The 26,223-nt window shown below is 42.4% G+C and overlaps 2 protein-coding genes across 4 annotated transcripts in view; one reads left to right on the top strand and one right to left on the bottom strand.

Moving 5' to 3' along the window:
* Positions 1-5,520: 5,520 nt before the first annotated feature.
* On the top strand, positions 5,521-11,201 carry PFN2 (profilin 2). Of its 2 annotated transcripts, none has more exons than XM_044754673.2 (3): positions 5,521-5,874; positions 7,554-7,746; positions 9,521-11,201. In XM_044754673.2, the coding sequence occupies exons 1-3, from the start codon at positions 5,743-5,745 to the stop codon at positions 9,616-9,618; spliced, it is 423 nt and encodes a 140-aa protein (XP_044610608.1). In that variant the 5' UTR covers positions 5,521-5,742; the 3' UTR covers positions 9,619-11,201. The 2 variants fall into 2 exon arrangements, with proteins under 2 accessions (XP_044610608.1, XP_044610609.1); XM_044754674.2 differs by having other exon boundaries at positions 5,561-5,874; positions 9,844-11,201.
* Positions 11,202-14,478: 3,277 nt separating this feature from the next.
* Positions 14,479-26,223, bottom strand: part of RNF13 (ring finger protein 13) — a 157,887-nt gene continuing 146,142 nt past the window's right edge. For both annotated transcript variants that reach the window (XM_014838564.3, XM_044755249.2), the window contains exons 9-10: positions 16,168-16,248; positions 14,479-15,882 (exon numbers count right to left, since the gene is read on the bottom strand). In XM_014838564.3, coding sequence (XP_014694050.1) covers positions 15,518-15,882; positions 16,168-16,248 — 446 coding nt within the window. In that variant the 3' untranslated portion in view covers positions 14,479-15,517. The remainder of the gene's footprint in view (positions 15,883-16,167; positions 16,249-26,223) is intronic.

Below are 26,223 nucleotides of genomic sequence, written 5' to 3'. Positions count from 1 at the left end.
TCCATTCATAGTTATTGAATAAAACACAGAGGATGCAAAACTGTGGGTATGACTTCTGCTTCCAGAATCATGGTGGACTTGATACTGTGGGGGAATCATCCTACTTCAAAACAACTAGATACTAGATCAAATTTTTTTTTTTTTTTTTTTTTTTTTGCAGAGGAAGATTTGCCTTGAGCTAACATCTGTGCCAGCTGTCCTGTTTTGTATGTGGGTCACCACCACAGCATGGCCACCAACGAGTGGTGTAGGTCCGTGCCCCGGAACTGAACCTGGGCTGCCAAAGTCGAGCACACCAAACTTAACTACTAGGACACAGCACCAGTCCTTCAAAAACAGTTTTGCCTGGCTCTCAGAAATTAGAAAAATCATCAAAGATCCCTATTCCCAACAAATAAGGAGAAATAAATCTTGAGCACAGACTAGAGCAGGGCTCTGTATGCACACTGGAGAGGTGGAGCTGGTCAGAGTGCAAATGCCAATAGCAGCTCTGTGTGAAGAGATGAACCAGATACTCATGCATTTAGGGGACACCACAGAAAGAGTGAAAGTGGCCTCAGGTTGCTAGTACCCTTGGGCACACAGCAGAAGCAGATGCAGATCATCTTTGAGAGAAAGTGTCTTCAATTTAAGCCATGAGACTTCCCACATATTAAGATCAAGGAAATATAAATTCACAATCTAAGATCACCAAGTATACATGGAGGCAAGCCACCATAGGTGAGAGAGAGAAAAAACACACAACTTATTCAGATATTGGGATTGTCAGTACAGAGTCTAGAATAACTAGGTAAGAAGTGTTTAAAGAAATAAATTATGGAACCACAAACATGGGCAAGCAATAAGAGACTATCAGGAATAATGGGAAAGATCTGTGTAACAATAATATGGAACTTCTAAAAATGAAAAATAGATTTTTAGAAATAAGAAAAGTCAATGTAGGGGTTTAACAACAAGTGAAACATAGTTGAAGGGTGAATCGGAACATTTGGCTGAAGAAATTCCCCAGAATGCAGCACACAGAGGTAAGAAAATGGAAAGTAGGAAAGAAGCTATGAGATATGGAGAACAGAAGAGGGAAAAGAAACATTTATTCTGAACTCTAAAAGAAGAGAGTAGGGCAAACCAAGGAAAAGGAATAATTTAAGAGATAATGATTGAGAATTTTCCAGAAGTGATCATAGATATAAATCTATTCTTCCAAATAGAGTAAAAGAAGCTCAGGTATGGATACACCATAGTGAAACAGCAAAGACAAAAAGATTCCAAAAGCAGCTGGAGAAAAAGAAGAGAGATCATCCAGAAAGGTGCAACAGCAATGATGAAAACCTGGAGGAATGGAACAATATCTTCAAAGTGTCAGTCTTGCATTGTAGGTCCAAGCTACTTTTTTTTTTGGCTGAAGATTAGCCTTGAACTAACATCTGTGCCAATCCTCCTCTATTTTGTGTGTGGGTTGCTGCCACAGCATGGCTGATAAGTGGTGTAGGTCCATGCCTGGGATCTGAACCTGTGAACCCCCACTGCTGAACTTAACCACTATGCCATGGGGCCGGCCCCAGGTCCAACCTATTTTTTAAGAATGAAAGTGATACGAAGACATTTTTAGATAAACAAAAATAGAATTTACCACCAAGAGACCTCCATTAAAGGAACTTGTAAAGATTTACTTCAGAAAGAAGGAAACGATCATAGAATGATGGTCTGAGATATGAGAAGGAATGGTAAGTAAATAAAACAGCAAACATATAAGCGACATACAAATGTATAGATAAGTACCTGTGTAAAATAAGAGGGGTGACCAGATTTAAAGTGTTCTAAGGTCCTTGGATTGTCTGGAGGGAGGGTTTAAGATATTATTTAATTTAAAGCTTTGTTCTAGTAAATATGCATGGTAAAATTTCAAAGGTAGCATTAATAGAAATGGAATACATAAGTTCCACATGAATGAAAAATTAAAGAATAGATTGCCTATTAGACAAAAAGCCAAAACCCAGCTATGTGAAGTTTCCAAGAGATTCCTAAAGTTTAAGGTCAGGCGAAAGGAGAGAGCGGGAGAGGAAGGAGAAGAAGAAAAAGAAAGAAGGAGGAGGAGGAGGAAGAGGGCTAGAGGGGAAAGGAGGAAGGAGAGAGAAAGGGTGTATCGGACAAACAGCAGTAAAAAGAGACCTGGGATGGTTAACTTATTATTTGACAAAATACATTTTAAAACAAAAAGCAGTATTGGTGATAAAGAGGGCCACTACTTAATGTAAAAGTTAAATTCATCACAAAGAAATACAGTTGTCCCTAGGTACCTGAGGGGGATTGGTTCCAGGACCCCCACGGATACCAAAATCCTCAGATGCTCAAGTCCTTTACATAAAATGGCATATAACCTACCCACATCCTCCCGTATACGTTAAATCATCCCTAGATTACTTATAATACCTAAAACAACATAGATGCTATGTAAATAGTTGTAATACTGTATTAAGGAATAATGACAAAGGGAAAAAAGTCTGTACATGTTCGGTACAGGAACCCGTGGATACAGGAGGTTGACTGTGTAACAATTTTAACTTGTATGCACCCATTTAAATAATCTCAAGCTATAAAAAACAAAAGTTCATAGAGATTCAGGGTAAAACGGACAAACCCAGAATCATAGGTACTCCTTGTTCTTTACTGTAAAAATCGTAAATAAAACAATGAGTGAACATATTCAAAACACACCATTTGTATTGCTTGTGGGATTAATCTCCATTTGTTATATTTTCTTATGATTATTTTTATAATTAAAATACTTTTTTTGAAAAATGAAGTGTGGAGGTGAAAAACTTAGTTAACTGAGGGCTTGGGGTGGGCTCAGTTAATTATAGTTTTACTATATTTGGGGTAATTATATTCTGTACTTTCAGTTCCTACCCCAATGTTTATCAGACTGAATACATTTTAACAATTACAACTTAACTGCTGGCTTCTTTGTATTTAGCTAAAACTTCAAATGATTTACTCATGGACTTAAAAGGCTGAGGCACTCCTTGACTGATACATTAAAGAGTCTGCTTTATTACATAGTTTCTGTTTTCCTAAATAAGAATAAAAGAATTTTGGGAGGAATGCATAACAATGCACTCCAAGTTTGAATACGCTACTGCTGACTGTCAACGGCTACATCATTCTGGATATGCGTCTCAACAAGAAATCTGTGATTTTTCTCTGCTTCCGCCCAGACATGCTTTTATCATTGTAGAGATCAGTTACCCCCCAAAAAAGCAGAGAAAGATACAAATTGGTAATTGTTTTTCTCATATTAATACTCCATTGAACTTATACTGCTATTAAAACTCAGGGTGCTACCTCTGCTTACGCCTTTTGAAACACGTTGTGGTAAGCAACAGTTAGATGAAATAGGAACAGATCACTGTTTACAAACAGAAAATAAGGCAGCCTGAGAGGAAGCTGGTTCTAAAGAATACAGGCACAGGATTATTTTATCACAGTACTGGAAACAGTACATAGACTCTCTTTGAATATACCATCTAAAAATCTAAACTGTAGAACCTACTTAGTCTACCTATACAGAATATATTTTTCATAATTGTTTAAATTTGTATGCAATTCTGGCAAAGTAATAACACTATGTTGGAAAAGTAAAACTAATTTTAAATGTATTGTTACATTTTGAAAAATACAGAATAACGATATGAATTCTAAATTCCTATGAATATTTTACCCAACAGATGTGTTTTAGAATCTTTTGAGATTGAATATCCAGAGTATTTAGTTGGTGTAATCCTTTTGCTGTTTAAACACAACAATAAGAGAATAAGAATGGAATGCAGTTACTTCCAATTCTTTGCTATAATAGTCTAGAAACGAAATCTTAAAAACTTCAGAGTAGATTAATAAACAATTTCAATATACTTCTTTAAACTATCATCATTTTTATTATCCTTTTCTCATTGTCTTTGTTTACTGTTTAAATTTACTGAATTATAACATGCATACCAAGAGTAAAAATTGTAACTGTACATCCTGATGAATCTTCACAAAGTGAGCATATCCGTGTTACCACTTTTAAGGTGATAAACTGCTAAAATGGAAGGATTACAACTATCAACAGCCACCACAAAAAGGCAGAGTAGTAAACAAGAACGAGTAAGTGTAACTAAATCAGGTGGGAGGCACACTTGCAAAAATGAAACAATGTTTGGCACACATCGTATACCACAGAGTATTCTCTACCGTCAGAACGTGAGAGAATACACCGTGTCAGCCCGAGCGGTTCCTGATTTGGGGGTTCTCGCCTGTGCTTCCCCCCTCTCTGAAGTAACTGTACATCTCAAAGCAAACAACAGAAAAATGCAAAACTTGAGAACCAGTCAGATTGCTCAGCAACGTTTTTGTCTTCTTTCCAACTACATCCATGTAATGCTTCTGTCACAAATTGTGACCTTACTCGGTAACTTTAAAGTTGAAAATCACCTTTTCAGCGTTTGAAAAGCGCTTTCTTCTTTCCTTGGATCTGGAGGTCATTTTTGTTCGCTTGAAATTTAAATTGCAGGCCGTCTAATTCCTCGTCTAGTCATAGCGCCCGAGGTTACCAAAGACGCCGTGACATGCACAGCGACCACCCACGTTTGCCTTGTCAGTGCAAGCCATTCTCAGCCTAGGTCCCGAAATTATTTTACCCTTGGAGAGCAGAAGTGAACCCTTTCTTAGATTGTTTATTCTTTCTAGTTTCAACCGTTTCTTCGACCCCACCCCCACCCCCGAGTAACTTTCCGGGTTACTAACAAATAGTTTACATGGGTCGCTATTTGTTTAGTACGGAATTTACAAGCAATTTAGCCAAACGTGATGAGCAACACTCCGGGGTGGGGCGGGGGAGCGGCGCCTTCCCGTCCCCGAACCCACAGAGCCGAGGCCCCTGGTACCCAGATGGGGCAACAGTGAAGGCTCCGCAAAGCCCAGGGACGTTCCCGGAGCCGCGAGCCCCGCAGACTGCAGGTGGCGGAGCTCGGCTGCCTTCCGGGCCGAAGGACGGGTGAGGGGTCCGGGGACCAGGGTCCCGCTGGGGCGCCCGAGGAACGTGGGGGCGGCCCCGCCTTCAGCGCCCCCACCGCAAGGAGGAGTCACCGCTGCGCATCCCGTCACCAGGGCAACTCTGCAACCCGACACCGAGGCGCTCGACTCCGCATCCCAAGCCAGCGGCCGCAGAGGAGAGGCGCATCGCCATCGGCCGCGGGTCGCCGAGGCTCGCCGGACGCCGCCGTCCCGGATGCCGAGCGCGCTGCGTGGACGCCCTCCGCGCGGCCCGGACTCCGCCGCCCCGCGCCCCCCGCCGCACGTGGCGCCGTGATTGCGCCGGCGTATCCCTCCGCGCCCCCGCCGCCGCTCCCCGCCCGCCGAGACCCTCGGCCGGCGCCGCGGAAGGATCGCACGCACGCGCGCACGCCCGCGCGGCCGCGAGCACCGAGGGCGCTGCACTGAGGGGCCGCCGCCGCCGCCCCGCAGCCCCCGCCGTGTCAGTCAGCCCGCGGCTGCGGCGGGCGGCCGGGCGGGCGGCCGGGCTCGCTCGCGGCTCGTCCCTCCCGCCGTCCCCGCGTCCTCCGTGCGCAGCGCCGCGGGCAGGGGGCGGTCGGTGCCTGCGCAGAGCCGCCTCCTCCCGCCCCCGCCCCGCCCCCCGCGCGCCGCTCCCGCCGCCGCTGCGCCTGCTGCTGCTCGCCGTCCCCGCTGCAGTGCTGAGGGCTGAAGATGGCCGGGTGGCAGAGCTACGTGGACAACCTGATGTGCGATGGCTGCTGCCAGGAGGCCGCCATTGTCGGCTACTGCGACGCCAAATACGTGTGGGCCGCCACGGCCGGGGGCGTCTTCCAGAGCATCACGGTGAGGACCGTGGCCGGGGCCCCGCCGAGCGGGCGCGGGGGCCGGGGGCGCCGGCAGGTGTGCGGGGCTGGGCTGCGGCGGGCGGCGGGCGGGCAGGCCGAGGCCGGGACGCCCCTCCGCGGCCGCGCTGACAGCGGGGGCGGCGGCCGCGCTCGGGCCGGCGGCGGGGCGGGGGAGGGGGCGCGCCCGCGGCGGGGGCGGGCCCGGCGCCCGCAGCCCCTGTGGCCCCGCCGGCCGCAGGGCTGCCTCTCGCGGCGCGGGGCCCGGGCGGGGCGGCGCGGGCCTGGGCGCGGGCCGGCTCTCGGGGCCCCGGGGCTGCGAGCCGGGCGCGCCGCCGGCGTAGGCGGGTGGTGAATCTCGACTCGGGCTTGGGCTCCGGAGGGTTTTGTTTTTTTTTTTTTTAATTCTCCAAGATGGCGAACTGCCATTGATCTCTCTCCGCCGATGGAGACTCATCGATAGACCGTTATCCCCGGTGACGCAACGCAGCCCCGCAAAGGGGGCGCTCCCGCGGGGCGCCGGCGAGGTGCGGGCCGGGGAGTCCCCGCCGCCGAGCCCCTCCCTGCGGAGCGCGGGCGGGCGGGCGGACGGCGCGGCTCGGCGCCCGCGGCGCTCTCGGACCGGGCGTTTGACTTGGGCGCCACACGTCTGCGGAGGACTCGTCAGCGACCTGCGGGCTGCCGTATTGTTGTGCCTCTCGCTAAGGTCGTGGCGAGCCGGTCGCACACGGGAGCGTTCCCTTAACGTGCTGGCCTCGCGCTCCCGGCCCGGCGCCGGGCCCGCGCCGCCCCCTGCCCGTGCCCCGGGCTGCAGAGCCGCGGCGGCCGTCGCCCGGCCCTTTGTGTGCGGCCCGCGGCGCTGCGCGGGTGCGGGCGCGTGCCTGCCAATGGCTGGGCCTGCTATGACTCTGCAGTTCCGAGGGGGGCGACGCCTTCCTGCTCGCTCGCCGAGCGTTGGCAGGCACGTTTCTGCTTTCCGGTTTGCTGGCTGCCTCAGTTTCTTTCCCCCGCCGTCTCCCTCCATTTTCTCTCGCCTCTCCGTCGCCCGCTGCGCTGCTGCGGGCAGCGGCCTGTCTGCGTTTGGCGGGAGGGGAAGGGAAGTTGGAGAGAGCGAGGAGGGAAATCTGAATCGGGCCGCGCGCTGAGCTCTGCGGTTGGAAGTTCGTCCGGGGGGCTCGTTTCGGGCGGCGTGGAGCCGAGGGCAAGCGCACGGATCCGCTGAGCACCGGCTTTGTGTCGGACTTTCAGGCAACTTTGGATCTGATGCAACACGACTGACTAACGTGACTGATGCTGATGGAACCGCTGTCAAGTTTCTAGGTGGCTCCTTACCATTACATAAGCTCTTCAGGGACCGCCTGACTTGATAGTTTATAAATAACTCAAGTTTGCGGTTTGTCTAGTGTCAACGACCAGCTATTTGAGAGTCTCTTCCTGGACTGGTCTTTAGTTCGCAGACTGCACTAACTGAACTCTGGCTAACTGATGTATTATATGGAATCACGTGGGATCGAGTAATTCTGTAGACCAGACTGAAACCTCATTTTACGCTAGCGCAAAGTGGATGTCTTGCAGTGGTAATACACACTTGGCGCACAGTCTTCTTTCCTGTTATATTAAGGCCTGAAAGAAATTAACTGTAACTTCATGTTTCTTTTTCTTTTTCTTTGGTGGGGGCAGCCAGTAGAAATAGATATGATTGTAGGAAAAGACCGGGAAGGTTTCTTTACCAACGGTTTGACTCTTGGCGCAAAGAAGTGCTCAGTGATCAGAGATAGCCTATACGTCGATGGTGACTGCACGATGGACATCCGGACGAAGAGTCAAGGTGGGGAGCCAACATACAACGTTGCCGTCGGCAGAGCTGGTAGAGGTAAGCCAGGTGCCCTCTTGGTTAAAAGCTGCACGCCACATTACAACTTATTAAGCAGTTTCTTTACCATTTCGAATAAAAGTGTTAGTCCATAATGGCTATTAAGGTGGTTTTTGTGAACTGCCAGCACTGAAGGGTGGCACTGCTTTAGATGTGCTCACTCCACAGCAGCTGCATGTACAGCCTGGTCTCCGAGGTCCGGACTTTATTCTAAAATAGAATGTTCCTGTGAACTCTGCGTTTTCAGCTCCAGTAAACTGAAAGTCTGAATTCGTCTCTTAAACTGCTTGACATGATGAATGATGATCTTATGGTATATCCAAATTGTAAAATCATTCAAACTGTTTGGTGCTTTAATCCCCTTGAGTCTTTGACATTTGGATCTCTTCCCCTTTTTTCTTGCTCACATTTTAATCATTCACTGCTCAGCATACAAAAGGAAAGATTAATACTGGCTCATTTTCCTATTAGATTGCTGAGGAAGAGAGAAGGAATTAGAATGAGGGTTTTGGAGCAAGTTCATTTACTAAAATATTTTCAAAGTAAGTGTGTCTGTAATTTACATTTGAAAAGTAGCAAATTATATTTCATTTATACACTTGGTCCAGATATTCTGCTGTTTCCTGACGGTTGTCAACGTTGCAGAAATTCTTACTGCACTAAATAAGTCTCACTACTTTTATAAAAGAAACTTTCAAAACTGAAGTTTATTATGACATCTGATTTACAAATACGTTTAGATGTGATAACCTGTGAAAATATTGTGTAAATAAAGAAGGCTCGTGTAGGCTTACATAGCAGTCTTGGCACATCTAATTTTAAGATCAGCTCGAAGGAACGGAAGCTGCTCTGAGCTGCAGTTTATTGCAGTGGTCCTCCCAACTCCCTGCGATTGTCCCAACGTTTACTCTTACTCTGCTGTGAGTGGATGCTCATAAGTATTGTCGATAGGAAACTTAGATGACTGTAAAATAGTAGGCAAATCTCTAAACATTAGCCGAGCTCAGATAAATATGTTAAAAAGAAGTATCAACCATGTGACAAAACCAGAATGAGATTTTCATGTCATGAAGCACTACTGACATCTAGTGGCCGTGAATATAAAATCTGACATACACATCTACTTTGAGGCTAGACCTTTGAATTGCATCATAGAAGAACCTGTTGGAAATAGTAAACCTATTTCAGGATTTTAGACTCAATTAAAAACAAAGCTTGCAGAGTGAGGATGTCAGTAAGCAAAAGCTTTAAGTGCTTTCAGTTTGGCCTTTTCTGAATGGCACTGAAAATGCTGTTTAAAATTTGGTCTTAGTTTTCCTCTGGAAGTAATAGACCCATTTAACCTCAACTTAATGGTTCTTAAGCATGTTAAATTTTGGGAGAATTTTGTAAATAAATAATCACCTAGGTTTTTTACGTTTATATTTTTGGGGCCAGTCTAATATGTATTTGTCATATTAACTAGAAGTTTTTTGGTCATAGAATAGGAGATAAATGATGACACTTTTTTTCCCCTGGCTAGCCTAAAGATATGTTTATACACTGCTGCAGCTGTATTGATTGGACTTCCAAGATGCAGTTAATAGTTACAGTGTTTTTAGTCTGTTACAAGTTGGAAAGTTCTCCTTTTTGGAGACCTGGTTGACTTCAGTGCTGACTGTTCATGGACAACTAACTTAATGTTAACTTATTGATCGGGGTTCTGTCTGCTAAAACTTATGTGACTTTCTTGATTAACACTTCTTTTGAAACACTTTTCTTCTTTCTCTTTCAGTCTTGGTCTTTGTAATGGGAAAAGAAGGGGTCCATGGAGGCGGATTGAATAAGAAGGCATACTCAATGGCAAAATACTTGAGAGACTCTGGGTTCTAGCTGCTAGGCAGACTGTTAAGTATTAGGGGAAAAATTGCTCTTAAACTTTCCTAGCTGTAAGCTTGAGTCTTAATTCTGGAAATTTTATTAGCAATGCAGGGTGATGGGGTATGAACCTGTGTCTCCTTTGTATCCCTCTGTTGGTGGGGAAAGGTGTCTTTCTTTCTGCCCTCCCCCCCTTAAATAATTCTGTTCACTTTTGTTTTGTTTCCTTGTGTACTCCAGCATTGGTTATAGTCATGGGAAAGGAAGGTGTCCACGGAGGCACACTTAACAAGAAAGCATATGAACTCGCTTTATACCTGAGGAGGTCTGATGTGTAAGCAGCCTCTCCCCATCTACCTAGCAACTGTCTTCATCACCACCCCAATTATGGTCATAGTGCTACCAGACTATAGATGGTGGCTAATTTTTCTTTACCTCTTTTCTAATGTCACAATTCCTGTTTGCCCAATGGATCATTTGTATGTTAACCACTGTATGTAACCACCCTTATCTGGCAACATAATTGCAGCACAATAATGATTTGCATGATACCTTGAAATTTGGGGGGCGGGGGCATGCCAAGTTGGGCATCACTTTGTCTTAGCAATTAATGGGATATTGATTACTAAAATAAGTTAATCTTAAGCAAGGTGCCGGTTGTACAATCTCTGATTTGATCAATGTCTTTTCAGCACTTTGAGCATTTACTTAGCTCATTTAGTCTTCCTTTGGTAGCGCATGGTTGGGAGGAAGAAGTGCATGCATCTTTCCTTCACTCCGCTCTCTCCCACCCCTCCCTTCACACGTAAGGTGTTTGGTTTGCTTCCCTCCTCTTTTGCGCAGTGCCTGGTTTATAACAAATTACTAGCCCTTCGTGGATGAGCTCTCGAGAGCTGCGGGAGTTTGCTTTCAGTGTTGTTGTTGCACTTGAGTAGCGACAGCCCTTTTTTCAGTGTGCACAGGACACATGAAGAGTGCAACTTCAAAACAAGAGCAAAGGCACTTCCTCCCACGACCTCACAGTCACCACACTGATTGATCCCCAGGGACATGCCATCATCGCAGTAGCTCAGATTTTTGTTCCTGTCTTTTTCTTTGCACACCAGCTCTACTCTTTAGTAAAATTGTAAAAGGCTGCCATTATGGACATTAGGTATCCCAACATAACCATCTGGAGTGTGTCCAGTTTGTTCTTCATAGGACCAATTTTTATTTGCAGCTTGAGTTTTTATATGAAGTTGCATTATTGTGGACTTGGCTGTCTTGTGATGAGTTTTTTTCATATGTATTCTGTGCCATACTATTGTTAAAATGAACTGTTGCTATTGTGAGATGGATTTTAACTGACCTATTAAAGGTTTCTTTCGAATGGCACTACTTTAGGGACATTCTAGTATTTGCTTCTATTGTTTGGGCCTTGTGGATAATGTACAGATTTAAAAACAAATCTTGTTGCTGATTTGTCCATTTTCTTTCCCTGCACTTTGTTACATCTGGGATACAGTCTAACTCATCTGATTTAATATGCATTTCAAAAAATGCCATAACTATTAAACACCTTGTTTACAGACAGATGAAATAAATTTATTCCAACCAAATATTCTAGACTCCTGTTGTTTATATAAATCATTGGCTTATGTTAATTTTTGACACAATGGGAATATACAGAATAGGCCAAACTGTGCTGCAAGCAGAAAATCTTAAAAAACTTAAGCTGACAGCCTACTCCCATTTCCTGTGGTATTTATTATAAATAATGAGCACCTGGGAATTTCTTTGTAATGGGCTTTGATCTCTTAAAAATGGCTTTTAGTCATTTCAGGCTTATGAGAGGAAAATGAACTTATCCACCAGAATTTAAGTATCTTTCTCTTGTTGCTGGTCTCTACATGTGAAAGCTTTGTGAACAGTAAGGGGCCCAGTACCAAGCAGGGTTTCTGCATTGTGGATTCTTCTGTGTTGAACTGTCACATGGCTAGATTTGGAGGCTGTGTTGGCGGGCTGCAGCCAGCCAGCTGGGCCTCTCAGGAGACAGGATACTCTTTAGGCAGCCTCTAAGATAACTGGGGAGTTCTTGCAGTTTCTGGCTTTGGAGTGACATGTTCACTATGCCTGTGTAACAGTCAAGTTTAATCCCAGAAGTCATAAGGTCCCTGAGATAGACTGAAATTCAGTAAATATGTTAGTTTAATACTACTTAGATAAATCATTACAATGAACTGTCAAGCAGAAGTTCAGAGCAGGGTGCTCAAAAATGTGTGGCTCTAAGAAAAACTGGGGAGCTGGTTATAGTGCAGATTCTGGGTTCTGGAGATGGAGATTCCATAGACCCTGCAAGTCCCTAGAAACAGTCGCCAGGTCAGTCTCACTGCAAGTGGCCTGTTGCGCTACCCTTTGAGAAACGGTGGGTTGGGTTAGGGAATGGGAGTTAATCTCTTTGCCTTACTTAAAATATACGTGCATAACCAATTTTTTTCTTTGACAGTGTTGTCAGGTATCATTTCTGAATTTGTACACACAGGGATGTAAAAGTATGCAAGATAAGGGAATTGGTGCTACTTTGGTAGTTGGACGTATCTTAGAAATTGGAAAACAACAGAAACCTCAACTTTTTGACCTATTAAGATCCCTGTTAGGAAAAGGTTGGTCAAGTGAAAATTTGGTGGTTGAGTTGTGATGATTTGAGATTTTACAGTAACACACTCACACTTCAGTTGTACGCAACTGTTAGGGTAACTAGAAAGCAGTGGCCAGAACTGTGAAACCCTTAATGAGCGAACCTCTAAGTAGGTGAGGGGGGTGTGTGTTGTGGGTTTGGGGAGGGGAGTAGAAGAGGTAGAGGGCACCCATGTCACTAAAATAGTAAATAAGGGACTGTCATTGGCCCCATCCACAGCTTCATTAGAAAGACACTTAGGAAAATGCATCCGTGTGCCTTCGCTTTGGACTCAGATCTAGGACTAACCTGAGGAGATGGAGCCATACAAATTCGCATACCAGGTTGTCCCTCACAGCATAACTTGGAATAACTCAACTTGGAAAACTACAAGATTTAACTTTCAGGGTTATGGGTTCAATAAATGATTGTATGTCCAGAGGATAAAATACTCATTGAGGGGCTGGCCCTGTGGCCGAGTGGTTAAGTTCGAGCGCTCTGCTTCAGCGGCCCAGGGTTTCGCCAGTGCAGATCCTGGGTGTGGACATGGCATCACTCATCAGGCCATGTTGAGGCAGCGTCCCACGTGCCACAACTAGAAGGACCCACAGCTAAAAAATACACAACTATGTACTGGGCTTTGGGGAGAAAAAGAAAAAGAAAATCTTTAAAAAAAATAAAAGTGATTGAATGACTTGAGAAAATGCTCACCAATGAATGTTACATAATATGAGGCTGTAAACAGATGTTACAGGGTAACTACATAGAGTGTGTAGAATAATATACAGGTATTTTACGTATGTATTTTTGAAGAAAAAATTTAACTCTGGGGGCAGGTTTCCGGGTGACTATGCTTTTATAATCAGGAAAATTTTAAGTTGGGAAGGTACTTTTTAATAGAAATTGGATTTTAATTTTATTTAATGTCCTATTTAAAAAGCTGTATATTTATACCATGAAGAAATTATAAAAGATTTCAAGAGAATATTAAGAGAACTAATAATAATCCTAGACAGTGCTGTTAAATAAGATACACTCTGTTAAATTTTTTTTTTTTACAACTAAAAGTAACAATTTTGAGTTGCAAAAAAAAAGTAATTTTTGCCTCAGGAAAACTCCTAACTTCAAGGAACTAGGTCCTGGATCTGAACTGTGGAATAAGGACTGAGGGAATACAACATCTAATACACGTAACAGTGACTTTTAACTTTCCCCTCATTAAAAAAAAAACGTGTTTTAGGTATGATGTCTTTATTATTTACTTCAGTAATTATAAAGCTATTACTAACTGTATTTCTGTGTCAGGCACTGAGCTCACTGTTTGTCCTCACATCTCCCTTAGGCTAAACAAAATTACACAAATGACCAAACAGGTTTAGAAGGGTTAGGGCCACGCAAGTATGCCGAACTCCCAAGTTCTGCTTAACTACCATAGTAAACAATGTTCTGTTTTTCAGGCCTGTGTTGTATTTTTAAAATGGGAGGCGGGGGGGGGGGGGGGGCGACATGGCACTGCTTGGTAAAAAAGCCATGCTGCGGTAAGCATCCCATGTATAGAGTAGAGGAAGATGGGCATGGATGTTAGCTCAGGGCCAGTCTTCCTAGGCAAGGAGAGGAGGATTGGCAGTAGTTAGTTCAGGGCTAATCTTCCTCAAAAAAAAAAAATGGGGGTTATGGCAGGGAATGAGGTGGTATCATACAGTAGATATGGAATTCAACTTTCTTTTTTTCTAAGTGGAAGTACCTATTTTTTTGGTTGATTATGAGGAGTTTTTTAGAAAGCGATTCAGAAAGTGAAATTTCCCCTAATAGTATTAGATTTCTTTTACAATGTATTAAATTTTTTCTTTTTACAACAAAAGGCTCATATACATAATGTACTTATTCTCTGATGTGCTTTTGTTCACTAACAGTCTCCCATGTCAATACAGATACACCTAGATGCTTCATCCTTTCAAGGCTGTACAGCAGCCTACTGTAAGGATTACCATGATTACAGTAGGGTACCATAATACACACTACTGTTGGAATGATTTTGGCTGCCGTTTTAACTTTTTTGGGATTACATAATTGCTTGTGAGCAGTCAGTTACCTTGTATAAAATTCTAAGGTGATGTGTCTTTACCTGACCTAAATTGTTTTAATCATTCTACCTTTATAGGACCACATATAAATAAGGCTAATGTGGGTAATACCACAGTAGAACAAATATTTGCCAGTTCTTAAAGTGGAAAACGTGTTTATTAACATTCAAACTCCCTTCATACAAGGCCATATAAAAATTCTTAGCATTTTGATTATACATGAGTCTATATTTTCAACATAGTTACAGTGACGTATAATATAATTTAGCTTTTCATAACACGTTGTTTAAATACATCATTAGTTCTGTCTGTTAAACATAAGCAATTATTTTCAAATCCAATACTTGAATGGTTTCCTCTGTACATAGTTTAGCAGGGCTAATTAGCATAAGATGCTCTTTATTAAGAGGTATATGATCTGAGTATTAACAGTTGCTGAAGTTTGGTATCTTTATACAGCATTTTCTTTTTGCTTTGATCACAACATAAAACCCTTAAGGATACTGAAATTTAGTAAGTAAAGTCCAGAGACATGTTACTTTAGCTGATGAATTAAATTCATACATAACACTATAGTATTAAAAATCTTGAAAAAAAGCTTTTGAAATCTGTGCTAGTACAGACCTTTCCTATCAAGATAAGACTACTTGGGAATAGAAAGGAAAAAGAGCTTTAAGTTTCTCTGTGGTGCCGATAGGAGGAAAAATGCTTGATTACCTTGTGGCCTCTCACTAATGATGGCATTTGGGGAAATAGCAGAGCAGACATACGCCAGCTCGCCGCCTCAAGGTAACTGAGGGAGACGGAGCTGCTTCAGCTCATGCTGGGGCCACAGCAAGGATCGCGTGTGTAAAACCCGGAACATTGGCACCCTGTGATCTAGGTCTTAACTGCAAGCAATACTGAGGAATTTTTTTTTCATGTTTTGGCTATATTTCATTCCAAAAAAGAGTTGATGTGATGCTTGACTACAGCACCAGTCAGTTGTTAGTGAAATGAAGTACACTCCTGCAGACAGATACCAGACCAGAACAACCTGCTTCAGTATCTGATTAAACTGTAGAATACTAAAAACTAAGTTATTTCTACAGAAATCTCTGAAGGGAGCAAAAAGATCAAATTATATACCTAAGTAAACATATTAAAGGGAAATAACGCAGTCACCCTCTGAAGGTCAGACAGTGTTCGCTACGCTGTAATCGCGTTCACCGTTAGGCTGCAGCTGGACCACAACACTGTGTTCATTAATTTCATTTTCTGCATCACTACTGTCGGTATCTTCATTGTCATCTTCCTCATAGTCTGAAGATTCTGTCATGTTCTGTTGTGAGCGGGATTCCGACAAAGCCCCAAATGACTGGGTGCTGACAGAAGCCAAAGGTCTGAGTAAAGGGGTATGTTCTGAGACTTCGTTTTCTTCTTGACTAGTGTCTGTGTCAGAGTCTGAATCGCCTTGAGAAGGAACAACTTTTTGCTTGCAGACTGGACAGGTTTTTTTGGTTTTAGTTAGCCAAGGGTCTACACACTTGCAATGATAAGCTGTTGAAGCAAAATACACGTTTTAGGTAGTATACTGTGGTCGAGAACATTATTTTTAATCTCTTGCTGTGTTTATTAATGTTCTGATCGATATGCATCATGTAGGGACAAGAGAAGAAACGTACGCTTTTATCACTACACCTCCATCCTTTAACGAGACCACTAATTAGTACAGGGCCTGGCCTGTGGTGTGCTAGTAACTATTTTCTGTCTCCCCCTGTAATATTGAACCTAAATATAAATTACTTGTTGCATAAATTCAAAGAAGTGTGTAATTATTCATACCATGGGAACAGGGAAGGACTCTCAGCTTGTCTCCGTCTTCATATTCATCCAAACAAATGGCACATACGTCATACTCATCTCCTGTGACAGAAAACAACACATAAAATTAATTAAAAGAGGTAGAGAAATATTCTTTTCAAACTTTTTAAGTTATCTTCCTCAGTTATTTTAAATGCTTTTTGGGTTTTTTGCTTTTCTTGTGTGTGAGGAAGATTGGCCCTCAGCTAACATTTGTTGCCAATCATCATCTTTTTTTTTTTCTCCCCAAAGCCCCAGGACATAGTTGTATATCTTAGTTGTAAGTCCTTCTAGTTCTTCTGTGTGGGACGCCGCCAGAACATGGCTTGATGACAGTGTGTAGGTCCACGCCCAGGATCCGAACCGGTGAACCCCAGGCCCGTGGAAGCAGAGCGTGTGAACTTAACCATGTGGTTACGGGGCTGGCCCCTCTGGGTCATTTTTTAAGTAAAAACAGAAACATGTTAGAACACACTCAAAATTGTAATATGTTAGCAAATAAAAACATACTTGGAATAAGATGCACTGAGCTTTAAATCTCCATTCTGACATTTACTAGTTCTGTGGGGCTGGCAGGTTCATTAGCTTTGACACCCAGGGCTTTTATCTGTAAAAAGGTTCTGTCTACCTCGCCAGGTTGTGAGGATGGAATGAGATAGTGTGAGCCAAGGGCCAGGCACAGAGGGATTCACCAAATGGTGTTTATTATTAATATCACTGCCCTTTTCTTATTGTTGAACTTATCACCTTTATAATCATGAACGTTTATTAATTCATAGCTCTTTTTGGAATTCAAGTGCAGTATAAGTTTTTAAGGAACTGTCAGTCTCACATACAGCAGCTTTTAAAGTTGAGTCAGTAGTGGCTTTTTGTGTAATGGCAGTGACCATTGTGACTGCCTTCAATTCAGTGTTTTCCATTAAATGTATATGTTAGGTAAAAACTTACAAAAATCTCAGGGAACAAAAGACAGTTAAAGTCATTGCCTGTCCCACACACAGGTGACAATTCTGGGAGGCATGTGAGAAATAAAGCCACTGGATGGATGGACGGACATGATGCATGGAGAAGGGAATGATGGTTCCCTCCCAACAATCTCGGTAACAGCCTCAGCCATTTAAAATAGCGCGTTCAGGAGGAGTTCCCAGTAGAAGCCTTTCATGTACGTTACTAATTGTTGTTCAGTTTCTTGAATTCGGTCACTGTAGTATCACCCATCAAGTATATTCTATAAGAAATACAAGATTCCATTAGAGGCCATGGTTCTACTAGAACCTTGTGTGGGGAATGTGGTGAGATTGATCATACACATCTCAAACTATCAGATGAAAGGATTCCAATATATCTGTAATTATCTTTAATTACACAGTTGATCCATTTACATGGACTTCGAGGATAGTTTTAATATGGTAAGCAATTCAATCATGACCAATTTCTCACACAAATCAAACTTTCAGTCTTACGACTTCGTGAAAATGCCCATTAAAAACATACAGTTAATATAATTGAACAGGAACAGACTGGTCCAAAGCTGTGCCAAGGCCCTGAGCCTCGTTTTCCTAAAGTAAGCAGGTCATCCTGCACTATCTAGGAGCCCAATGTAATCGTGGAACAGTGAGGCAGAAGAGTTCGGAGTCAGAGGGAGATGCGATGTTAGTGGCTTTGAAGATGGGAGGGCAGGAGAGTCACAAAAGAATATTGTGGCCTCTAGAAGCTGGAAAAAGCAAAGGAATGGATTCTCCCTGAGAGCTTCCAAAAAAGAATGCCAGCCCTGCTGTCATCCTGACTTAGCCCAGTGAGATCGTATTGGACTTCTAACCTACAAAACTGTAATATAATAAATTTGTGTTGTTTTAGGCCACTAAGTTTGTGGTAGTTTGTTACCACAGCAATAAGAAATGAATAGGGAGTACTGGGGTTAGCCCTGAATGTATGGAACTGATGCTTCAGCAAGTCCCTCTGCTTTCCCATTAATCCTCTGAATTGTTGCAAGTGATGGATTTATATTGAGCTCCCGTATTTTCTAGACACAGCACCTTTTTTTTTTAAAGATTGGCAGCTGAGCTAACATCTGTTGCCAATCTTTTTTTCCCTTCTTCTTGTTCTCCCCGAAGCCCCCGAGTACATAGTTGTACATTCTAGCCGTAGGTCCTTCTGGTTGTGCTATGTGGAACGCCGCCTCAGCACGGCCTGAGGAGCAGTGCCATGTCCACACCCAAGATCCAAACCAGCGAAACCCTGGGCCACCTACACAGAGTGTGTGAACTTAATCACTGGCCATGGGCCAGCCCCTAGCCACAGCGCTTTACTTTGAAGATGACAGGTCAAGATTCAGAGGTGTAGTCTGTGATCATGGACCAGACTGGAGCCTAGTGCTCTGTAGAGAATTAACCCCCGTAGCCTTGGACTTATGATGAAATGGTAAAACATGTTAGATGCCTAGGTTTCTCATCCTAACTATTTTATTTCTTAGGTGTGTAACCTTGTGCAAGACACTCAGCTCTATGTTTCACTATTAAAGGCAAAACAAAAATTTTGATGTATCTATGTCTTAGGATTGTCGTGGATTAAAAGAGATAATCAAGGTAGAGTACTGCATAACGTTTGGCCATACAGTACCTCTTACTCAGTGTCCACCTGATGACACTGGGATATGACGTGGCACACTGAAGGCTGTGGCTAGGGGGCTGCTCTCTTGATACCCACAAGTGCTTCTGTCCCATCACGTGAACTGTTGCTTACAGAGTTCACGGCAATGGTCACTGAACCTGTTTGTCGTAATTAGAAATAATTATGTAACTTAATTAAATATTCAGCCACTCTAGAACTGTGAGGATGAAAGACTTCTGGTTTTATTTGAAAGCGAGCTTGACTGTATTAGGAGCACTTACTGAAAGCCAGGTGCTTCTCCAACCCTCTCCAGCCAAAATGTTATTAAAAGATCGGACTAACTTACGTGTCAATAAAAAGAATGAGAGCATAATCCAATTTTTGTCCCATTTTAAAATACCTAAAACTAAAAATAGTAGAAAATACATCATGCACCGTGACAACTTGGACATCTAGTCAGTGGATTCATATTCAGGACCATGGCCCAACATCAAAACATACTGAATGGATTTTTATTTACTTTTAACCAGGAGATAAATTTAAGGCATTTATGTATTTTTTTTTATGATTCACAACTTTATCAGATGTTTTTAAATAACTAATCTGTCCACTGGTTCTGGCAGCATAAGACAATTTTGGTTTTCACAACTGGGAGTTGGGGCTGCTAATAGGCTAGGGATGCTGCTGAACCTCCTACAAGGCTCTGGACAGCCCCTCAAAGAATTATCTAAAGTGTCAACAGTGCTGAGGTTGAGAAACCTGACATACAACCTCTCCAGGCTTTATCAAAGACTTTGCTAACTCACCAGTGGATGATGTTCAGAAGTTGTGGGCAGGTAAGACTCATGTCTATTATGTGAAACAATATGGAAATACTTCTGTCTGGAATGTTTCTGTCATGACTGTTAGTTGAATAATGTTTCAGAAAAATTTCATAAAGCACTTTTAAAGTCTCATCAATCTGGGAATGTTATAATATGTAGGTAGACAGAACTTTGATTTTCCCCTCTAAACCTGTTCTTCCCTAGTTTTTCCCCCAAAACCTGGGGTCATCAGGTACAGCAAAGGCAGTGACCCACCAGAATGGGAATCACAGAAAGACTCAAGGCAGCCATTACAGTGGTGTGACTGATTCCTGGGCATATTCCTGATGCCTCTTTCCCTGAGGGCCTACATTCAATCTGTCACCAAGCCCTGTGTGGCTTTTCTCCAGAGCAGCCAGGGTGGTTTTTTAAAAACGTCAATTCCATCATGTTAATCCCATTTAAATAGTTCCATAAAATCTGAGCTCCTTATCATGGCCTTCAGATAGCTGTATATGATCTGACCCCTGCCTCTCTCTCCCATCTCATCTCACACCAGCCGACCCCACTTCACTCGTGCTTCAACCACACTGGCCTTTCAGTATTGAACAAACTACTGCAAGAATTAGGTGGGGACCTGCATTTAGCCTTGTTACAACAAAAACATTTGGACATAAGATTAGGTATAGAAAGAGGAATCACCATTTCTAGAGATGACTCAGAAATGAGCTAGTATGAAATAATCTAGTCAGAGTGGATACAAATTGATGCAGGGCTTAACTGTTCAATTTTGTAACAAACTACTCCAGGCCTTAAGTCAACCAGAATGGGCTTCCTCAAAGTAAAAGACAAAAGAGAGTGAACTTTCAGGGCTAAACACACAGGCTTCAGGAGACAGAATGACTTACCATATACATTGTGAATAATCTGCCCAGGGAAGATGTGGCATTGGATTCAGGAGCTTTAAAGCAAAAATGACTGTTCTCCTAGAGTACTGCTCCATTTTTATGTAAATATTATAAAATGCTATATTGCTTTTTTCCAGTCTCTGAAATAAAATCTTTCTCCTTCTGTACATATTATCTTGGAAAATCACAATGATTAAGCTATAAAAGAAAAATGCCTAGTAACTTAAAATCTCAAATATGAAACCCATTTTTTATCATTTGTATCTCAGGGTTCTGACTCCTTCACATACTGATGGAGTAGGAGACAGTTCCCCCAGGACAGCCTGAAATGCTTAGTAGAGGGACCGTTAAGTGAAAACATAAGAATTTTTCATCTGCTAGGAAACATGGTGTGTGGTAACCAGTCCTTAGGGTTACAGACTTGGAGAAATACATTAATTGAAATGACACAGGAAACTCAGGAAACCACAATTTCAATTGAAGAGCTATTTTTGAGGACAATAATGAGTAATGAAGAAATGCGTGAGGAAGCTGGCTGCTTCAGAAGCAAGAAAACAACTATGAGGCTATTATTATTTTATATGTGCTAGAAACGGCCAAGTCAATATTTAGATCATTTAAGTATTAATCAGCACAAACATTTCTGAAAGAGTTACAAAGGTGAAGATCAATAAGAGTTAGGAAGATTTAAGATGATCAAGTTCATGTACATCCTTACATACTTGTGTGTTCTAATCCAGTAATTATTTTTCTTTTCTTTATATAGAGGAAATAAAATAAAGAAACTTAAGCAGCCTTAGGTACACTTGGAGTTTAAAGCAGAGGTGGCACTGGGCCTACAGTGTTTAGCATAAAGCAGAATTGCTTGTAGATGACTTCTTCCTGTTGACTAAATTGGGCTGATATTCATTACAACTCTGAATGCAGCACAGATGACTATAAAAACCACACATAAAACTTCCTTCTATAAAGTGCATATAAAGTGATAAGAAAACACTAAGATCCCAATAGAAGCATGAGCAAAGGACAAGACAGGTTACAAAAGCAGAAATAAATAGGTAATTTACCTTGTCAATGTAGAATATGATGAAATGAATATTCTCATATACTGCTGGTAGACTTGAACTGTTAGGAAATAGTTTGGTCTCAAAAATGTTCTTTTTCTTTGACATAGTGAGTTGAGGAGGAGGGTAAGTGCAAGTGGAGATAGGAGAGGACGAGAGAAGGGAAATGAGTAGGATTAAAGCCAGGAGGCAATTTGTTTTATTTTGAAATAGTAGTACCTGGAGAGGAAAGATAGGCTAGGGTAGTATTTACAAGTACAGTGTTTGGAGTCAAGAATTTGAACTGCAGCCCTGCCACGTACCTTTACTAGCTTTGCACACTCAGGTAACTTATTTGACCTTTCTAAGTCTCATTTTCTTTATCTATAAAATGGTTGTGACAATACTTTTCTAATTGTGCTGCTCTCAGAGCTAAAATGGAAAATTATCACAATTTTATTGGGTGCGGTGCCCATCTCAATCCAATTTAATCCCAGTTAACTCATTTGGTATAAAAGTGGACTGAAGGCACAGTTCTCTGTAGCAGTCACAGCTCCAGACAAGAGATAAAGGTCAAGCGTGCCATGACAGAAACCACCCTACAGGACCAGCTCTCAGTCCCTCAGTCCATCTCAAGGCTACACTGCAGACCTCAGGATCTCTGTTTCTGGACATGAAATAATAAAAGAGTTCATCTTCCAGTAACTCAGGAATGCACTGATCTCCCAGGAGCCATAGCCATGACAGTAACTCCTGCCCAACTTGGAACCTCACTGTTGTACTACTTTGTGGCCGTTATGAAGAGTACGCCTTTAGAGGAACTGAGAAATATTCCCTTTTCTGATTGGCTTTTTGAGAGTAAATTCAGAACAGTTTTCCCTTGAAATAGTTCGACACAGAACAAGTATCAACTAGCATTGGTTGGACTGAACTCTGGTTAAAGATTCTTAGCTTTATCAGTAGATGGGCTGTATCTTTTACTCACCGTTATATCCCTAGTGGTTACTACAGTGCCTGGTACAGAGTAGGCTCCCATAAATATATGCAGAATAACAAGTGCCACAAAGCATTTGTTCATTTCATGATGAATGGTTAACAAGGAAGCATCCACCTCTCACCTGGAACCTGCCACGTGGGCTCTCCCTGCTTCGCATCAACCCCTAGTCTGTTCTCCATTCACCAGTGTGAGGGATCCTTTTTCACGGTAATCTGAGCATGTCCTTCCTCTCAAAGTCCATCCAAGTTTTACCATCGCCCATCAAATCACAAGTCCTTCCCATGGCATGATCTGCCTCCCCGTCTACCTCTCTGATTCCTCTAACGACTCTCCCTCTAGACCGCTACATTCTAGCCACATGCTCCCTTTACTGTTGCCTGAAGATACCAAACGCACTGTTGCCTCAAGGCCTCTGAATTGCTGTTCCTCCGCCTGCAGAGTTCTCCCCTCCCCTTCCCGCCTTCCTCCAGTATTTATTCTCTCACTTTATTCAGATGTCTGTTCAAAGTCTCCTTCTCAGAGACGTCTTCCTGTCTTATCTAAAGTAGCAACCCATCCCTCCCCCATCACTCATCATTTGTTGTCCTTCATTGCACTTATTGCTATATGACTGAATTTCTTTACCTATTTGTCTGTTTGCCCCCACTAAGCTCCACAAAGGCAGGAGTTTTTTGTTTTACTTGCTGCTGTTTCCCTAGCACCTTCACGGCGCCTGGCACATAGTACGAGCACTTGGTAAATATTTATTGAAGGAGCATATGAATAACTACACAAGTTATTTCCAGGAAATCCTGATTTCTGCTGCTAACTGCTAATTGGAGGACCTAATCACATAGATCTGACTACAAAAAGCTAAATATTTTAATGTAGATAAAGTCTATATAGACCCTGACTGATAGAGTAAAACTGGCCTCAGATATTGCCACCCTAATTCAATGCTGAATATGCCAGCCAGCTCTCAAGACCACAAAAAACAATATACAACAAAGCACTGTAAGGAGTATGATGTTTGCACAGTGGCAATACTAGATACTGTGTCTACTGATAATCAGAAGACATCCAAGAAAGAAGAGCTCACTGTACCAGGAGACACTGGAGAAGGGTTCTGAGAGAGGGACTAGGGTCAGGCCTTAAAGACAGGCTAGATTTAGAAAACTAAGGAGAAAAAGACACTACTGGGAGAGTAAACAATTGAAAACATTTGCAAAGAAGAAATAAACACGGGAAAATCAAAGTTATGCAAGGTTAGAAATAAGGAGCAGTGGAAAATAAGGTTGGATGAGTACAGTGGAGCCAAATTATGAAAAGTTTTGAATACCAAGATGAGGACTCTAATGTGATCTCTTAGGCAGCAGACGCCAATTGAAAGCTTTCAAGCAGAGGAATGCTTGATGTATGAAAACAACACCTTAAAAATTCTTCATCAGTGTGCTGATGGGACCTGGGCCTGGGATGTGGAGGTGAGCCTAGACACAGTAAGACTGACCGACTGTTTGGCACCCCCAAGATTCAAGTAATAAACTGATGTGGGCCTGAATGATAGAGTGACAAGAATGGAGAGAAATGGTCAGATCCAATAGTCATTTTGAAAGAACAACTCAGTGGATTTGGGGACTAGACACAGGTAATAAAAGGGGTCGACGAATCAAAGATGATGTACATAATCTTACTTGATGGCTGTTTCCTAACTTTTAAGTGTGTTATTTGACATTAAGATACACTGTGTAAAAGGAGCAGGAGGGGGAATGGGAGCAAATTAACTATTTACAAATAATCTGGTAATTTTTTTTAAAACTAAGAATTGGTAAGTTAATTCTAGATATTAAGGAGATGGTTAGTGATTTGTGAGCATATATATATATTTTTTATTGAGTTCCTAATAATTTACATCATTGTGAGATTTCAGTTGTACATTATTTCTTGTCCGCCACCACATAAGTGCTCCCCATCACCCCCTGTGCCCATCTCCCACCCCCGTTCCCCCTGTAACCACTGAACTATTTTCTTTGTCTATGTATTTGTTTATATTCCACATCTGAGTGAAATCATACGGTGTTTGTCTTTCTCAGTCTGGCTTATTTCGCTTAGCATAATACCCTCCAGGTCTATCCATGTTGTTGCAAATGGGATATTTTATCCTGAAATAATGTGTAACTACTGCTAAAGACTAATTATAGCCTGAACAACACATGCAGCTTATTTAGACTACAAGATGTCAGAATGTAATAGCTCTGCAAAGACAGAGTATCTACTCTTCCTCACTGGACCACACACTTTATTGTAATATGAGAAATACAGTACTGTGATGGAAAGTCATGCCCTCTATGGAAATATATATATATTACATTTTGCCCTATCTCCACTGGATTGGAAATTCCTTGAGAATGGAGGGGCCACATTTCTTCAAGTTTTCTAAAATATCCATTATAATAGCAGACATACATTAACATTTATTTGGGAAATACAGATTAAGTACCTGCTAGGCACCACGAACTGTATTAAAGCTGAGCTTAAAGGAACAATTGAGACTTCAAGGTAAATAAAACAGAGAAAGGGAATAAAAGCCAAAGAAACTCAAAGAGGTATGTGGGCGGCACAGGAAGTAGCTTATTAGGCTAGTATGTAGGATGAATGGAAGAGAACAGAGGATAAGGCTGGGGTGTAAGCAGGGGTCTGGGACCATAAGGTCCTTATGCCATGCTAAAGTGTAAGTCTGACTTTATTCTTACATATAAACGATTCTCAGAATGAACCATAGAGGTTCTCTTGCTGTATATAATTATGGACAGTGAGCTCCTATCGCCAACATCAAGCACAGTGGCTGGTCAAATAGATGCTGACTAAATACATAAGGAAAAACAGTTTTGGACATACTACATTTGAAGAGTGTACAGGTTATCCTGACAGAGATGTCCATTAGTTAACTGGATATATGGGACTGGATCTTAGGATAAAGGTCTAGATGGGAGATGCAAGTATGGAAGTCTTCGGGAAACAGCTCACCAGGAAGAGCCAAGGGATAAGGAGAAAACAATCTGAAATAAAACCATAGGTCTGTGCCTAGCACACAGAAAGCTCTCACATGTTTGCTGTGATTATAAGTAAGCAGTGAACCAAAGGATAAATGGCAGCAAAGGAGAATCCTGCCTTACAGAAGCAGAGGACAGAAAATACTGATGACGGACTGCAACAGTGCTCGTGGGTTTCCATCCAACCATCCCCCACCATGATGAGACACATGGCACCTAAGAAGAGAAGCCGCTGATGGCAGCGGGGTGCACATGTAAATTCTATGGAAGCAGAAAGCAGAAAAAGGTTGAGGATCTCTGGACCACAACATACCTCCTTTTTTTTTTTTTGAGGGAGAAACTGTGACCTCATTGTATAAATGCTTCATTCTGTCTTTCAGAGTGTGGCCAACGTGGAACCACTTAACATTTGTTAAATTACTAAAGTCACAAAGGATGATCAGGCTATGAAAATTTGCTGATATAATACCATTTGGGGAAAAAATGTATTTAAATAAGTCATAAAATAGGTCATGGATAAAGAAGCCAAATGAGGCAATTACGTGAAAACATTTCCCATAAGACAGAGTACAAAACAAATGTAATTTTACAACTAGAAAAAAGTGAATACTGAATAATTGAGAGGATAACCATCCAGTAGGACACAAA

The sequence above is a fragment of the Equus asinus genome, chromosome 21, assembly GCF_041296235.1.
Source record: "Equus asinus isolate D_3611 breed Donkey chromosome 21, EquAss-T2T_v2, whole genome shotgun sequence".
Taxonomy (NCBI): Eukaryota; Metazoa; Chordata; class Mammalia; order Perissodactyla; family Equidae; genus Equus; species Equus asinus.
This window is presented reverse-complemented; position numbering and strand designations above follow the sequence as displayed.

Coding starts and splice junctions, on each gene's coding strand:
- PFN2 (XM_044754673.2), top strand. CDS start 5,743: ATGGCCGGGTGGCAGAGCTACGTGGACAACCTGATGTGCGATGGCTGC. Junction 5,875..7,553: donor GCGTCTTCCAGAGCATCACG/GTGAGGACCGTG, acceptor TGGTGGGGGCAG/CCAGTAGAAATAGATATGAT. Junction 7,747..9,520: donor CGTCGGCAGAGCTGGTAGAG/GTAAGCCAGGTG, acceptor TTTCTCTTTCAG/TCTTGGTCTTTGTAATGGGA.